Source organism: Bombina bombina, chromosome 5, assembly GCF_027579735.1.
Source record: "Bombina bombina isolate aBomBom1 chromosome 5, aBomBom1.pri, whole genome shotgun sequence".
Taxonomy (NCBI): Eukaryota; Metazoa; Chordata; class Amphibia; order Anura; family Bombinatoridae; genus Bombina; species Bombina bombina.
In genome coordinates, this window is record NC_069503.1 from 693042767 (window position 1) to 693059799 (window position 17033).

The 17033-nt window shown below is 38.3% G+C and overlaps 1 protein-coding gene across 2 annotated transcripts in view; it reads right to left on the reverse strand.

Moving 5' to 3' along the window:
* Positions 1-17033, reverse strand: part of LOC128659472 (enoyl-CoA delta isomerase 2) — a 167179-nt gene that overhangs the window by 97019 nt on the left and 53127 nt on the right. For both annotated transcript variants that reach the window (XR_008402398.1, XM_053713095.1), the window contains exon 4: positions 14694-14763. Coding sequence is in view for 1 of the 2 variants with exons in the window: in XM_053713095.1 (XP_053569070.1) it covers positions 14694-14763 (70 nt within the window). In the remaining variant the exon portion in view is untranslated. The remainder of the gene's footprint in view (positions 1-14693; positions 14764-17033) is intronic.

Below are 17033 nucleotides of genomic sequence, written 5' to 3' on the forward strand. Positions count from 1 at the left end.
AGGGAGACTTCCCTAAGTGTCATAATTTGCATACATTAAAAGAGAGAAGCGCTCAACCTGGGAACGAACAATAGCATAATAGCTTGTTCTATGGCTAGTTACCACCCTAGAAGCAGCCTCTTTTTGCTCAATGTGTGCCTTTCACAGAAAAGAACTTTCCTGTAGCATATCAGTCTGATCCTGACTTCACAGTACAGTCCAGCCCCGAAATACCAGGCAATCCCTTTCTGAACAAGAGAAACAGCAAAACCTCAGACATACGTTTCGGCCTATTGTGGGCCTCGTCAGTGAGGTGCAGCCATATCCCTCTAGGCACACTGAGCAACGGGCCCACGTCTGGATTCCCGCATCACACTTAGGGAGACTTCCCTAAGTGTCATAATTTGCATACATTAAAAGAGAGAAGCGCTCAACCTGGGAACGAACAATAGCATAATAGCTTGTTCTACGGCTAGTTACCACCCTAGAAGCAGCCTCTTTTTGCTCAATGTGTGCCTTTCACAGAAAAGAACTTTCCTGTAGCATATCAGTCTGATCCTGACTTCACAGTACAGTCCAGCCCCGAAATACCAGGCAATCCCTTTCTGAACAAGAGAAACAGCAAAACCCCAGACATACGTTTCGGCCTATTGTGGGCCTCGTCAGTGAGGTGCAGCCATATCCCTCTAGGCACACTGAGCAACGGGTCCACGTCTGGATTCCCGCATCACACTTAGGGAGACTTCCCTAAGTGTCATAATTTGCATACATTAAAAGAGAGAAGCAGCTCAACCTGGGAACGAACAATAGCATAATAGCTTGTTCTATGGCTAGTTACCACCCTAGAAGCAGCCTCTTTTTGCTCAATGTGTGCCTTTCACAGAAAAGAACTTTCCTGTAGCATATCAGTCTGATCCTGACTTCACAGTACAGTCCAGCCCCGAAATACCAGGCAATCCCTTTCTGAACAAGAGAAACAGCAAAACCCCAGACATACGTTTCGGCCTATTGTGGGCCTCGTCAGTGAGGTGCAGCCATATCCCTCTAGGCACACTGAGCAACGGGTCCACGTCTGGATTCCCGCATCACACTTAGGGAGACTTCCCTAAGTGTCATAATTTGCATACATTAAAAGAGAGAAGCGCTCAACCTGGGAACGAACAATAGCATAATAGCTTGTTCTATGGCTAGTTACCACCCTAGAAGCAGCCTCTTTTTGCTCAATGTGTGCCTTTCACAGAAAAGAACTTTCCTGTAGCATATCAGTCTGATCCTGACTTCACAGTACAGTCCAGCCCCGAAATACCAGGCAATCCCTTTCTGAACAAGAGAAACAGCAAAACCCCAGACATACGTTTCGGCCTATTGTGGGCCTCGTCAGTGAGGTGCAGCCATATCCCTCTAGGCACACTGAGCAACGGGTCCACGTCTGGATTCCCGCATCACACTTAGGGAGACTTCCCTAAGTGTCATAATTTGCATACATTAAAAGAGAGAAGCGCTCAACCTGGGAACGAACAATAGCATAATAGCTTGTTCTATGGCTAGTTACCACCCTAGAAGCAGCCTCTTTTTGCTCAATGTGTGCCTTTCACAGAAAAGAACTTTCCTGTAGCATATCAGTCTGATCCTGACTTCACAGTACAGTCCAGCCCCGAAATACCAGGCAATCCCTTTCTGAACAAGAGAAACAGCAAAACCCCAGACGTACGTTTCGGCCTATTGTGGGCCTCGTCAGTGAGGTGCAGCCATATCCCTCTAGGCACACTGAGCAACGGGTCCACGTCTGGATTCCCGCATCACACTTAGGGAGACTTCCCTAAGTGTCATAATTTGCATACATTAAAAGAGAGAAGCGCTCAACCTGGGAACGAACAATAGCATAATAGCTTGTTCTATGGCTAGTTACCACCCTAGAAGCAGCCTCTTTTTGCTCAATGTGTGCCTTTCACAGAAAAGAACTTTCCTGTAGCATATCAGTCTGATCCTGACTTCACAGTACAGTCCAGCCCCGAAATACCAGGCAATCCCTTTCTGAACAAGAGAAACAGCAAAACCCCAGACATACGTTTCGGCCTATTGTGGGCCTCGTCAGTGAGGTGCAGCCATATCCCTCTAGGCACACTGAGCAACGGGTCCACGTCTGGATTCCCGCATCACACTTAGGGAGACTTCCCTAAGTGTCATAATTTGCATACATTAAAAGAGAGAAGCGCTCTTGGGGAAGTCTCCCTAAGTGTGATGCGGTAATCCAGACGTGGACCCGTTGCTCAGTGTGCCTAGAGGGATATGGCTGCACCTCACTGACGAGGGCCACAATAGGCCGAAACGTACGTCTGGGGTTTTGCTATTTCTCTTGTTCAGAGAGGGATTGCCTGGTATTTCGGGGCTGGACTGCACTGTTAAGTCAGGATCAGACTGATATGCTACAGGAAAGTTCTTCTCTGTGAAAGGCACATATTGAGCAAAAAGAGGCTGCTTCTAGGGTGGTAACTAGCCATAGAACAAGCTATTATGCTATTGTTCGTTCCCAGGTTGAGCGCTTCTCTCTTTTTATTTATGCAAATTATGACACTTGGGGAAGTCTCCCTAAGTGTGATGCGGTAATCCAGACGTGGACCCGTTGCTCAGTGTGCCTAGAGGGATATGGCTGCACCTCACTGACGAGGCCCACAATAGGCCAAAACGTACGTCTGGGGTTTTGCTATTTCTCTTGTTCAGAGAGGGATTGCCTGGTATTTCGGGGCTGGACTGCACTGTTAAGTCAGGATCAGACTGATATGCTACAGGAAAGTTCTTCTCTGTGAAAGGAACATATTGAGCAAAAAGAGGCTGCTTCTAGGGTGGTAACTAGCCATAGAACAAGCTATTATGCTATTGTTCGTTCCCAGGTTGAGCGCTTCTCTCTTTTTATTTATGCAAATTATGACACTTGGGGAAGTCTCCCTAAGTGTGATGCGGTAATCCAGACGTGGACCCGTTGCTCAGTGTGCCTAGAGGGATATGGCTGCACCTCACTGACGAGGCCCACAATAGGCCGAAACGTACGTCTGGGGTTTTGCTATTTCTCTTGTTCAGAGAGGCATTGCCTGGTATTTCGGGGCTGGACTGCACTGTTAAGTCAGGATCAGACTGATATGCTACAGGAAAGTTCTTCTCTGTGAAAGGCACATATTGAGCAAAAAGAGGCTGCTTCTAGGGTGGTAACTAGCCATAGAACAAGCTATTATGCTATTGTTCGTTCCCAGGTTGAGCGCTTCTCTCTTTTTATTTATGCAAATTATGACACTTGGGGAAGTCTCCCTAAGTGTGATGCGGTAATCCAGACGTGGACCCGTTGCTCAGTGTGCCTAGAGGGATATGGCTGCACCTCACTGACGAGGCCCACAATAGGCCGAAACGTACGTCTGGGGTTTTGCTATTTCTCTTGTTCAGAGAGGGATTGCCTGGTATTTCGGGGCTGGACTGCACTGTTAAGTCAGGATCAGACTGATATGCTACAGGAAAGTTCTTCTCTGTGAAAGGCACATATTGAGCAAAAAGAGGCTGCTTCTAGGGTGGTAACTAGCCATAGAACAAGCTATTATGCTATTGTTCGTTCCCAGGTTGAGCGCTTCTCTCTTTTTATTTATGCAAATTATGACACTTGGGGAAGTCTCCCTAAGTGTGATGCGGTAATCCAGACGTGGACCCGTTGCTCAGTGTGCCTAGAGGGATATGGCTGCACCTCACTGACGAGGCCCACAATAGGCCAAAACGTACGTCTGGGGTTTTGCTATTTCTCTTGTTCAGAGAGGGATTGCCTGGTATTTCGGGGCTGGACTGCACTGTTAAGTCAGGATCAGACTGATATGCTACAGGAAAGTTCTTCTCTGTGAAAGGCACATATTGAGCAAAAAGAGGCTGCTTCTAGGGTGGTAACTAGCCATAGAACAAGCTATTATGCTATTGTTCGTTCCCAGGTTGAGCGCTTCTCTCTTTTTATTTATGCAAATTATGACACTTGGGGAAGTCTCACTAAGTGTGATGCGGTAATCCAGACGTGGGCCCGTTGCTCAGTGTGCCTAGAGGGATATGGCTGCACCTCACTGACGAGGCCCACAATAGGCCGAAACGTACGTCTGGGGTTTTGCTATTTATCTTGTTCAGAGAGGGATTGCCTGGTATTTCGGGGCTGGACTGCACTGTTAAGTCAGGATCAGACTGATATGCTACAGGAAAGTTCTTCTCTGTGAAAGGCACATATTGAGCAAAAAGAGGCTGCTTCTAGGGTGGTAACTAGCCATAGAACAAGCTATTATGCTATTGTTGGTTCCCAGGTTGAGCGCTTCTCTCTTTTTATTTATATCTGTAAAGTGTTGATAGAGTAATGTTTTACTAGTCTTATGTTCTATATGCCAAATATGTTCCCTGATCCTATCTCTCAAAAAACTACTTGTTTGTCCTAAGTATATTAGTTTACAAGAACATTTGATACAATATGTGACGTTGGAATCACTGCATTTAATAATATCCCTAATTGTAAAGGTATATTGCTCATTGGTAGAAACTATTTTCTTAATCTTACTGCTCGATTTACAAGATTTACACGTATGGCAAGGGAAAAAACCTGATAGTTTCTCATTTTTTAGGTCTCTATCTATTTTGTTACCTATAGTATTTTTAAATTCACTTGGTGACAGATAACTTTTGAGATTTTTTGCCATTTTAAAAATAAGGTCTGGATATTTCTTTAATATTGATCATACACTTGGTTTAAAAGCAATTTCCTATTTACTAGACAGAGATCATACTTTGATGGATGAACAAAATACATTTTTGACAAATAGTATAGAATGTATCCTTAAGAACAATAGTTTTCTATTTAATAACGATTTCTTCCTCCAGATCAGGGGGACAGCTATGGGCACAAGGTTCGCTCCTAGTTATACCAACCTTTTTATGGGATATTTTGAGGAAAACTTTCTGGGTAGTGAACAGTGGGGAGCGAACCTTGTGCTCTATAAAAAATATATTAACAATATCTTCCTGATCTGGAGACGAGACCAAGACATTTTAGAATTTTTCCTAATCTTAATTCCAATACCCTAGGATTGAGCTTTAAACACGAATATAGTACTAGATTAATACACTTCTTGGATATTGAAGTAGAGATCATCAATAATGTAATGAAGACAAAAACCTATTTTAAACCTATTGACTCAAATAATTTAATTCATTATAAGAGCTGTCATCTTAAAAGGTGGAAGTCTAATATTCCCAAAAAGTCAATTCTTAAGGGTGAGGAAAAATTGCACAGATGTAGAGTCCTACGATGATCTGATGTACTATTAAACTGGTTTATAGATAAAGGAACAACCAGAGAAAAGTGCAAGATACCAGGAATCTAGTAAGAACCATAGACAGACACACTCTTCTTAAAAAAGAAATATTAAAGATAAAAAAGAATAGGAAATTCCTTTGAAACAAGTGTAACATCAAATGAAAATTCCATCTCTGTACCCTTCATTACGGAATATAACTCTCAGCATGGAGAAATTAGAAACATTCTTAATAGGCACTGGCACTATATCCAACAGGATCCAATCTTAGGGGATAGAGTAAAGAAATATCCAGACCTTATTTTTAGAAAGGCAAAAAATCTCAAAAGTTATCTGCCACCAAGTGAATTTAAAAATCATATAGGTAACCTAGTAGATAGAGACCTAAAAAATGAGAAACAGTTTTTTTCCCTTGACATATGTGTAAATCGAGCAGTAAAATTAAGAAAATAGTTTCTACCAATGAGCAATATACCTTTACAATTAGGGATATTATTAAATATTTATTTATAAAATAAAATATTTTACCAGGAAGGATACATTGAGATTTCTCTCGTTTTCAAGTATGTCCTGGGACCACAAAACATTGCATTGATACAATAGTGTACAATAAAATACAAAAACAATAATAATACACAATATATGCAAACATTTAACATAGAACTGGTAGGAAATATTTAATCAACCATGACAGGCACATTCTGTTTTGAGATATGTAGAGAGGGATCTCTTAAAGGATATTAGGCTTGGGGAAGTTTTTAAAGTGTAAGGGAGGTCATTCCATCATTGTGGTGCTCTGTAGGAAAAGGAGGATCGAGCTGCTTTCTTTTTGTATTGAGGCAAGCTAAATAATGTGCTGTTATTGGATCGGAGGTTATAGGAGGTGGGAATAGCAGGGCAGAGCATTCTGCTCAGGTAGGGTGGAAGCTTCCCAGAAAGGCGCTTAAACACAAGGTAGGAAAGATGGAGGGTGCGTCTGGATTTCAGCGACAGCCAGTTTAGTTCTTTTAGCATGTCGCAATGGTGGGTCCTGTAGTTACATTGTAGCACAAAGCGGCAGAACGAGTTATACAATGTATTAAGTTTATTAAGGTGAGTTTGCGGTGCAGGTGCATATACTACGTCCCCGTAATCCATGATACGCATCAGCATTTGCTGTACAATCTTTTCCTTTACTTTAGGCCTGAGGCAGGATTTGTTTCTGTACAGGGCACCTAGTTTTGGATAAAGTTTAGATGCAAGTTTTTCTATGTGGAGGCCAAAAGATAGATTGGGGTCTAACAACATACCTAAGTATTTAAAAGAGGGGACTGCGGTCAGCGTGCAATTGGATTTTGTTTTGATGCGAAGATGGGAATTTTGTAATTTGTGTAATTTAGGTCCCGTTCCAAAGATCATTGTGACAGTTTTGTCAGAGTTTAGGAAGAGTTTGTTTCTTGAGATCCACTTTTCTACCTCTGTGTGGTCTTGGAGCACTGCTTCAAGCTGCGACAGATCGGAATGGTTTGTATAGATTACCGTGTCCTCTGCGTACATGTGTACAGTTGAGGATTTGCAGACATTAGGCAGATCATTTATAAATAATGTGAATAGTAGGGGGCCGAGAATAGAACCTTGGGGTACACCACACGTGACTGGGAGAGGGAGGGAGTCACTGTCAGAAATGGAGACATATTCACCTAGATTTAGAGTTCTGCGTTAGCCTTAAAAAGCAGAATTAAGGGGTCCTAATGCTGCTTTTTAACGCCCGCTGGTATTACGAGTCAGGCAAAGGGTCTACCGCTCACTTTTCTTCCGCTACTTTTGGCTACCGCAAATCCCCTTACGTCAATTGCGTATCCTATCTCTTCTATGGGATTTGCCTAATGCTGGTATTACAAGTCTTGGAAGAAGTGAGCGGTACAGCCAAGACTCCTACCGCCTAAAAAAAGTCAGTAGTTAAGAGCTTTATGTTCCGGCGTTAGCCCATAAAACTCTTAACTACTGTGCTACAAAGTACACTAACTACCATAAACTACCTATGAACCCCTAAACTGAGGCCCCCCCACATCGCAAACACTAAAATAAAATTATTTAACCCCTAATCTGCCGACCGGACATCGCCGCCACCTACATTATACCTATGAACCCCTAATCTGCTGCCCCCAACATCGCCGCCACCTACATTATATTTATTAACCCCTAATCTGCCCCCCCCCACGCCGCCGCCACCTACCTACACTTATTAACCCCTAATCTGCCGACCGGACAACGCCGCCACTATAATAAATGTATTAACCCCTAAACCGCCGCACTCCCGCCTCACAAACACTATAATAAATTTTATTATCCCCTAATCTGCCCTCCCTAACATCGCCGCCACCTACCTACAATTATTAACACCTAATCTGCCGCCCCCAACGTCGCCGCTACTATAATAAAGTTATTAACCCCTAAACCTAAGTCTAACCCTAACCCTAATACCCCCCTAAGTTAAATATAATTTAAATAAAACTAAATACATTTACTATAATTAAATAAATTATTCCTATTTAAAACTAAATACTTACCTATCAAATAAACCCTAATATAGCTACAATATAACTAATAGTTACATTGTAGCTATTTTAGGATTTATTTTTCTTTTACAGGCAACTTTGTATTTATTTTAACTAGGTAGAATAGCTATTAAATAGTTAATAACTATTTAATAGCTACCTAGTTAAAATAATTACAAAATTACCTGTAAAATAAATCCTAACCTAACTTACAATTACACCTAACACTACACTATCAATAAATTAATTAAATAAATTACCTACAATTATCTAAACTAAAATACAATTAAATAAACTAAACTATAGACAAAAACAAACAAACACTAAATTACAAAAAATAATAAAATATTACAAGAATTTTAATCTAATTACACCTTATCTAAGACCCCTAATAAAATAAAAAAGCCCCCCAAAATAATAAAATTCCCTACCCTATACTAAATTACAAAAGTAATCAGCTCTTTTACCAGCCCTTAAAAGGGCTTTTTGAGGGGCATTGCCCCAAACTAATCAGCTCTTTTACCTGTAAAATAAAATTCAAGACCCCCCCAACATTACAACCCACCACCCACACACCCCTACTCTAAAACCCACCCAATCCCCCCTTAAATAAACCTAACACTACCCCATTGAAGATCACCCTACCTTGAACCGTCTTCACCCAACCGGGCCGAACTCTTCATCCGATGCGGGCACAAGTGGTCCTCAAGCCAGGCAGAAGTCTTCATCCTATCCGGGCAGAAGAGGACATCCGGACCGGCAGACATCTTCATCCAAGCGGCATCTTCTATCTTCATCCTTCCAGCGATGAGCGGCTCCATCTTGAAGACCTCCGGTGCGGAACATCCAGCTCTACCGACGACTACCCGACGAATGACTGGTCCTTTAAATGACATCATCCAAGATGGCGTCCCTCGAATTCCGATTGGCTGTACTCACATAATTGCGTATGGACCCATTGTTGACAATACTGGGAGCAAAGTTATAGGGCGATAATTAGAAACCAAGGTTAACTCCCCACTTTTATGGATAGGCACTACTCTTGCAGTTTTCCAAAGTTTGGGTATGTATTCAGACACCAAGGATTTGTTAATTAAGGTTGTGACCGGTTTAGCAATTGCCAGCGCACTGAGCTTCAACAGCATTGCTGGGATTTGATCAGGTCCAGACTGGTTTTTCATTTTTAGATTATTAAGGTGATTCTTAATGACATTGATGGGTACAGGTCTAAAATTGAACTTCTCTATATTGGGTCTTTGCTGATTTAGTGGGGCCTGATCCACATTTGTAGTTTCAGGATGCGTGTCATTTATTAGTCTGTCAATCAGGGTGATGGAGCATCTGACAAAATAACTATTAAAGGCATTTGCTACTTCTAAGGGGAGTTGCAGCGTATGGTTGTCCACATTGACAGTGGGGGGTTGGGAGTGGATTGGAGGATTTTGTATGAGTTTCCAAAACTTTCTAGGGTTTGATATGTTATTGTTCAGATTTTCACAGAAATATTGGGCCTTGGCCAATTTTGTTTGTTTAGAGCATTTATTTCGCCATTTTCTATATACACAGTGATCGTTCATAGAGCCTGTATGTTTGAACTTTTACCACAATGAATTCCGAAACTGGTACATTTGAATGAGGTCATTTGCAAGGGCAAGTAACATAAGGAATAGGAATTTGTGATCCAATTCAAGTGTGCTCCTTTTACTCTCACCTTACGCAGCCCGAGGCATGTCAATTCCAAACTTGTAGGAGTTCAGACTGAAAGAATTCAACTGCAGAGTCTAGATCAGGGATTAAGTTTAATCTGTGCCCAGGGGAGGTTCTGGATGTCAATTAGAAAAGATTTTTGAAGGATCTGGTGATTTTAACCTTGGGAGAGGATTTAGTTGCCTTTATTTTGCGCACGCAGTACACTAAGCAGTGGTCATTGAAATTGTTAGGGAGAACACCTGCCTCCTGGATTCGGTCGGGAGAAGTGGAGAGAATCCAGTTGAGCAGGGTGTGATTATGACTTTTGATGTTTATGCGAGTTGGGGGAGGAGATTAATTGCGTTAGCTGCAAAGATTTAAACAGCGAGCGACAACTATTATTTTTTGGATTCAGCCAATCAATATTAAAATCTCCAAAAACCAAAATTTCACTTTTTGGGTTTTGAGCTATGGTTTCACTAAGGATATGTGCTATGTCAGAAATTGAATGCACAGGGGAGCTAGGTGGGCGGTAGATTCCTGCAACAATGATTGATTTACTGCACAGGATCTAAATTTTTCCAGAAAGGAAAACAAAGGTGGCAGAAGAGCTATATTTTTGCAAGGGGGTGTACTTTATGGAAATGTCAGCATAAATTACAATGCCGCCTCCTCTCTTTGCTCTATCATTTCTATGGCATGAATACCCATGTATTGCAATGGCAGAGTCAGGTATTTTTGCGGTTAGCCACGATTCAGAGATCACAATGATTTTGGGCTTGTAAAGTGAACACCAAGCTTGCAGTGCATCGATTCTTGGTAGTAAGCTGCGGATATTACAGTGCACAAAGGCGAGGCCTTTTTTAGCTGGAAGGCTAGGAATGGAATTTGTTGCTGGACCAGGGTTAGACTCTACATCATTTGCAAGGTAACATAAGGAATAGGAATTTGGAAATAATTTTTGTTTGGCCATATTGTGAATGTGATACTTTATAATTTTGTGAGGTGGGCGTAGGAGGGTTATTTTTAATAACCCTCCACCAGCACTCAGCAGATAAGTTACAGCAACGGAGCAGGCCATGGTGTATGATAATGTGTTTTCCAGTTTGAGGTGTGTGTTTATGGTGGTAATGATAGGAACAAAATTGGAGTGAGAGAAGAGTTATCATGAGTAACAGTATGGTCATATTTGGATTCATGTTAGTGGTATAAGGTATGTAGATGGGGAGGGAAGAAAAAAAAATACTATTGATGTGTGATAAAGTAGCTATTTAAAGGAAGAGAGGGTATGTATTCTATAGGGTTAAGTAAAAGGAAGGATGTGTTGATTAGTGTTTGTACCTGTCATTTAATGAGAAATAAAGTAGTGTGGGAGACTATCTATAAATGAAGAAATGAGCTTGGGGTGGGAGGGAAACTATGTTCCATAGGCTACCTGTTTGCATAGCAGTGGAACAGCTGAGATAAATGTTTGTATTTTCTTTTAGAACTGGGGTAGATATGCTTTTAAAATCAGGCTGAAGGAGAGAGAAATATTAGCGTCAGATTGGCCTGCAAAAGTTTAAAGGAATGGGGAGGGTATGTCTTTGGACATTTGAGCTAAGGGTCATTTAAGCAAACTCAGGTAAAGTTGAAAATTACAGAGATAAGAGAGGTATTCATGTAGGGGAATAAACCATTAAACAAAGTACAAAAAAAGATATATGAGCCTTAACTGGTTAAACTAACTTTTAACATAATGGTCAGACATAATGGTGATAAAATATGCATTTAAAATTATAAAAACAAACCAAAAAAAACAAAAACAATATATATATAGCAATACACACTTCAGAAAATGCAGTGATTCCAACGTCATATATTGTATCAAATGTTCTTGTAATCTAATATACATAGGACAAACAAGTCGTTTTTTGAGAGATAGGATCAGGGAACATATTTGGAATATAGAACATAAGAGTAGTAAAACAGTACTCTATCAACACTTTACAGATATACACCAAGGAGATTTAGGTTGTTTTCAATTTTGGGGAATCCTTAAAATTCACCCCAACATTAGGGGAGGTAATATATAAAAAAAAAAACACTTCTTAAAAAAGAAGCTGAGCTCATTTTTAGTTTCAAGACACTACACCCTCAGGGACTTAATAGTTTTTTTTTTTATCTAAATACACTTTTTTTCGTCACATATTTATTTCCTATTTCACTTAGTTTTATTTCCTATTCACATACATGTACTAGTTACCCTATTATTTAAACATAGAGGGACCCTATTATATAACCAATGGTCTAGTTCTTAGTTCAGATAATATATGTAGGTAACATACATTATAACATTTTTTCTAGTAAGTCATCACATAGATAATATGGTGTATACCTAAATAAAGTGCTTACATTTTTTTACCCTTGTTCTCTCATTCCAAATGTCCAATATAGTATCCCTGATATAGATATACCAATTATTGTTCTGGCTAACTCTATATATAACACAATGCCCCTTATCATTGTACAAAAATAGGTATTATATGGTCAACATTGTAACCAAAAACATTTGACTATCATTCTGGAGGATATAGTACTTTTTACATATATGAAAGATTAAACTTTTCATATCTGAATTTGGAGATTTTGATATATACATTATACAACTTTTTTTCCTATACCCGATTTATGCTATTATAGTTATTATTTAATATATACTTTTTATGTATATATTTTTTAATTTTTCATTTTTATTCATTATTTGATTATATATATAAGATTATATATATAAAATTCACTTTTCTAATTTTTTTTGTTTTTTGTTACCCCAAGATTGGTGTAATATATGTATACTGGTAAAAAGATCTATTGATGAAACGCGTAGATTGTGCTTACTACTCTTGTTTGAATTATTGAGGGGTAAATCACTCAACATACAGGTTCATCTCTATTTCTATATCCTAACAGAGTTTAGACATATAAATAATTCCTGTTTATGTGTGTAGATCCCCTACCATTCTGTGTTTTAAGGTCATTCAGGTTAATTGTTTGTTTTGCCAAATCAGCGAACAAACTATATGAATAATTCCTATTTCGTCCTCATCACCTGATTGGCTGACCTTGCTAGAAAAGTGTTTGGACAACATCTGTTTTGAAGCTGAAATGATTTTTGCATCTAATTGTAAGTCCAAACAAGCATATTACAAGAATTGTCTCAAGAGACAGCTTTGCTACAACGGAAGATACACAGTATCGTTTGAAGACCAGCGGACTACGTTACCTAGTCACATGACCCAACGTCATCCGAAATGGAATACACCATAACAGTTGCTCATTTACGGACAGTGAGCGTTCTCTCCTTTGTATCCTTCTCCATCGGAGTCTGTGCACAGCGGAAGACAACAAACATCCATACATATAGCCTAAGTACTGCTGTCTTTATCTTGCCTAAAATGTAGGTTTGTTACAGAGAGAAAAATATCTGACATTTTTTGCATACTTTAATATTAGTTGTATGTACTCACTAATATCTATAGCGATCACTCCTCATGTTTATTTGTTATGACAGTTTCTCTTGTTTTATCAATTGATAATTTATTTAAGTCTGTTATTATATTAGTTATTAGACCCTTGTTTGTGATTTATTAGTTTTGGCTCTATAGATGCTGGCATCATTTTTTTTAATTAATATCTTATTATCTCATTGTGCCCACAGTACAGTTTATTAAACATTTTATTACACCTATCTTGGGTTATCAATTTATATTATTATTTGATTATTTTGGTCGGCTCTATTTGGAGCGCTTGTCCCCCCCACCCTTTGTATAGCCTGTGAACTTATTTCTCTTAAGGACATTTACTTTTCAAGTATAAATAAGAGAGTCTGAAAGATTTTATCTGTTTTAACTTACCCTGGCCAGTTTTTTTAATCTTCTATTCTTTTTATCTTAGGCCAAGGCTGAGAGTTTTATGAACTCAGACAAACCGTTTTCTGAATATTCCCCCCCCCCCCCCCATGCTATTAAAATAGAAAACTGGAATAATTCTATTATTTCACTTTTGGTATGATAAATTGCACTTAAATGTATACTAAACCCAATGTTTTGCTTTCATGAATCAGACAGAGCATGTCATTTTAGGCAACTTTCTAATTTACTCCTATTATCAATTTTTCTTTGTTTTTTTTTTGGTATCTTTATTTGAAAAGCAGGAATGTTAAGCTTAGGAGACGGTCCATTTTTGGGTTATGCTTGCTTATTGGTGGCTAAATGTAGCCACCAATAAGCAAGTGCTCTCCAGGGTGCTGAACCTTAAATGGGCAGGCTCCTAAGCTTTACATTCCTATTTTTTAAATAAAGATTTAAAAAGCCGGAATATAACACTTTTATAGTTTTTCCATTTGCTTACATTCATGATATTAATATTATTATTCTTTTTTAAAAGACAACTATTTTAAACACACCATTGGAGTTCTTTATTACTGCACATGCCAAGCTTATAAATACAGCACTGTTAACGATTGATAGTATGTTATTTACTAATACAGGTAGCCCTCAGTTTACCCCGGGGTTAGGTTTCAGAAGGAATGGTTGCAAATCGAAACCGTTGTAAATTGAAACCCAGTTTATAATGTAAGTCAATGGGAAGTGAGGGAGTTAGGTTCCAGGCCCCTCTCAAAATTGTCATAAGTAACACCTAATACATTATTTTTAAAGCTTTGAAATGAAGACTTTAAATGCTAAACAGCATTATAAACCAAATAAAATAATCACACAACACAGACTTTACTTGCATATTTCTATGCATTTCAATCTGGACTGATTTATAGACAGGAAGATCTTGTTCCTTTGAAAACTGCTCGATAGCTCAGGTCTAGTTACAGAAATTAATTTCAGCTTGCTTGGCTTGCATATCTTTGCTGCAACACAAGCGGACAGCTCCACCTACTGGCTATTTTAATCAATGCTCTGCTTCTCAATGCTTTTTAATAGCAGTCACATGACTGAAAAAAAGGTTGTTATTCTGAAACGGCGTAAATTGAACCGTTGTAAACCGAGGGCCACCTGTATTTATATAATATTTAACTATTTTAGGGCAGAAAGTTATGAAGATTAAATAAATGCACTGAATTAAAAACATCACAAAAAGGCACTTTTTTTGTTCCTGAAGTTATATCATCTAGTACCTGTCAGGACAGATAAAACAGATTTATCTTTTGCAGCAGCATCCAGTGCTAGGATCATTTCTTTATACATCTATATTAAGGAGGAAATATAACAATCTGTTAGCTCAGCAGTATTGTGAGTTTGCATCTACATTGGTTTTACACATGCAAGAAAAAAAAACATTGTTAATGTTAGGTTATCGAAAAAGTCACAAAGAGACAATCAAATAATTTGCATAATTAATTATAATTTGCATAATTAATTATTTAGCTTAAACGTACAGACAGAAAGTACAACAGGTAGTACTGATTAAAAATGACCTTTCAATATGGAGGAAATGCATATACTAGTATGGCTCTGCTTTCGTTGCTATGATTATTTGATTGATTTTAAAGGTCAAATATGAAAATCAGAATAGTCTGGCTCAAGCCTGGTCAAGAATGAAAGGACATTATTCTAAGATCTGGTCTTTCTTCGGTTACTTAATATTCAGTCTCAGGGTACATTTACAACGTGAAACTAATTAAAGTGCTGGCACTGACAGACTGGTTACTGAATTGTTGGTCATAGAAAACAGGGGAAAATGATGTGAAAATATATATTTTTGGAGTTTCTTTGTGATAGTATAGAAATAGGAAGTGACAACTTCCTGAAATTGTTTCTTTATTGAAAGATAGCTCTTCACCCTGATATTTTGCCCTGCTTTTTTATTTTGGAAATAATTTGTCCTGTTTTATTAGACTTGAACTTGGTTATTACATTGCATTAGCTGTCCTTGAAGTTGCTAGTTTTTAAAGATATGTTACTTATGGATCTTTTAACAGCTAAAATAGTGTCAGAGATTGGGACTATGTTTGCCCGTCATTACATAATTCTCTCCTGAATGTAAGAATGAAAAAGAGGCTCTCCTACACTGAATTGATCAGAAAATTTAAAACACACAAGATCAATTCTCCAAGCTGGAAAATCAATATTCCCAATAGACCAAACCCATAATTAGCACTCAATTTAAGTTACTCTCCAACCTTTTTATCTGAAAATATTAATAAGAATTTTAGGACTCTGGTGAACATAGCCCCCAAATCATCCAGTCTCACTCTGCCTATCCTTGTTATGTCTTTACTCTTTATTTTTTGTACTGTGGACAGGATCTATAATTGATCTGATGAAAGTCAGTCTGATGAAAGGGCTAATGGTTCATAACATTTTGCTCCTTCAATGCATTAATTTGAAATAAATTAATTTTATAACAGAATGCCAAATTCTAGATATATATTTCAAAAGTTTCAGAAGTCCCTCTGTTTACTGTATTTCTCTTTCTGATTACTACCATTCAGGGTGGGATTGGGACAAAAAATAGGCCCTGAAATTTTAAGGATGAGCAGCCTATCCCCTTTTTGTTATTAACCATACCCCAAAACTAGGGTTGCACCGATACCATTTTTTTAAGACCGAGTACAAGTACCGATACTTGTTTTCAAATACTCGCCGATACCAATTACCGATACTTTTTTTTTTTTAATGTCATGTGACAGTTAACCAAGCACAATACAGACTAATTATTTAAGATTCCTTCTTTATAATTATGAAGGACTGTAAAAGACATTATGAAATAATAAAACAGTTTTATTTGTCATAAAGTTCACAGAACATGTTTATAAATAAAAATATTACAATAAAATATATTAATAATAACAAGAAATAACAAATATAAAATCACAACCAACCAAAAGTGCAATACAGTAAAAAATAGAACAGTGCACTGTTTAATCATGGGTAACAACACTATGGGCTAAATTACATTTGACTGGTAAGCTTTACCAATGCTCTCATTACATGCCCTACTCCATTAAAGTCTATGGAGTTGGAAATGTGAACATAGCATTGATAAAGCTTACCAATCAAATGTAATCTAAATCTAGTCCTATAATTGCAGGATGAGTGTTCATTGGAATTAACTTAATTTTTGCCATGAGTACTCTTCCTGCAATTATATAAGGTAACCTATGGATGTTCCTCAGAGTACAGTATGTTTTGAACATCATTCTGCAAGATGAGAACTAGCAGTAAAAAGGCAATTTAGCAATTAGAATAATTTTTCAAAAGTTAGTGGCAAGTTCTTTTTAAGGAACAGAACAGAAGCCTCTCTGCATGTTCAGCTATAAGTCTGTTTTTGCTATCAGTAAGGAGGTTTGACTCTAAGTTGAACAGTCTTTCACTTTCCACACTACTGCATGGGGCAGAAAGATATTTTTGGACCATTTTAGCCAGAGCTGGAAATCTCAGTTTATTAACTGACCAGTACTTCAGGGGTTTGTCTGAACGGGGTACAGTGATCTCTCCTACAATAATACAAATAA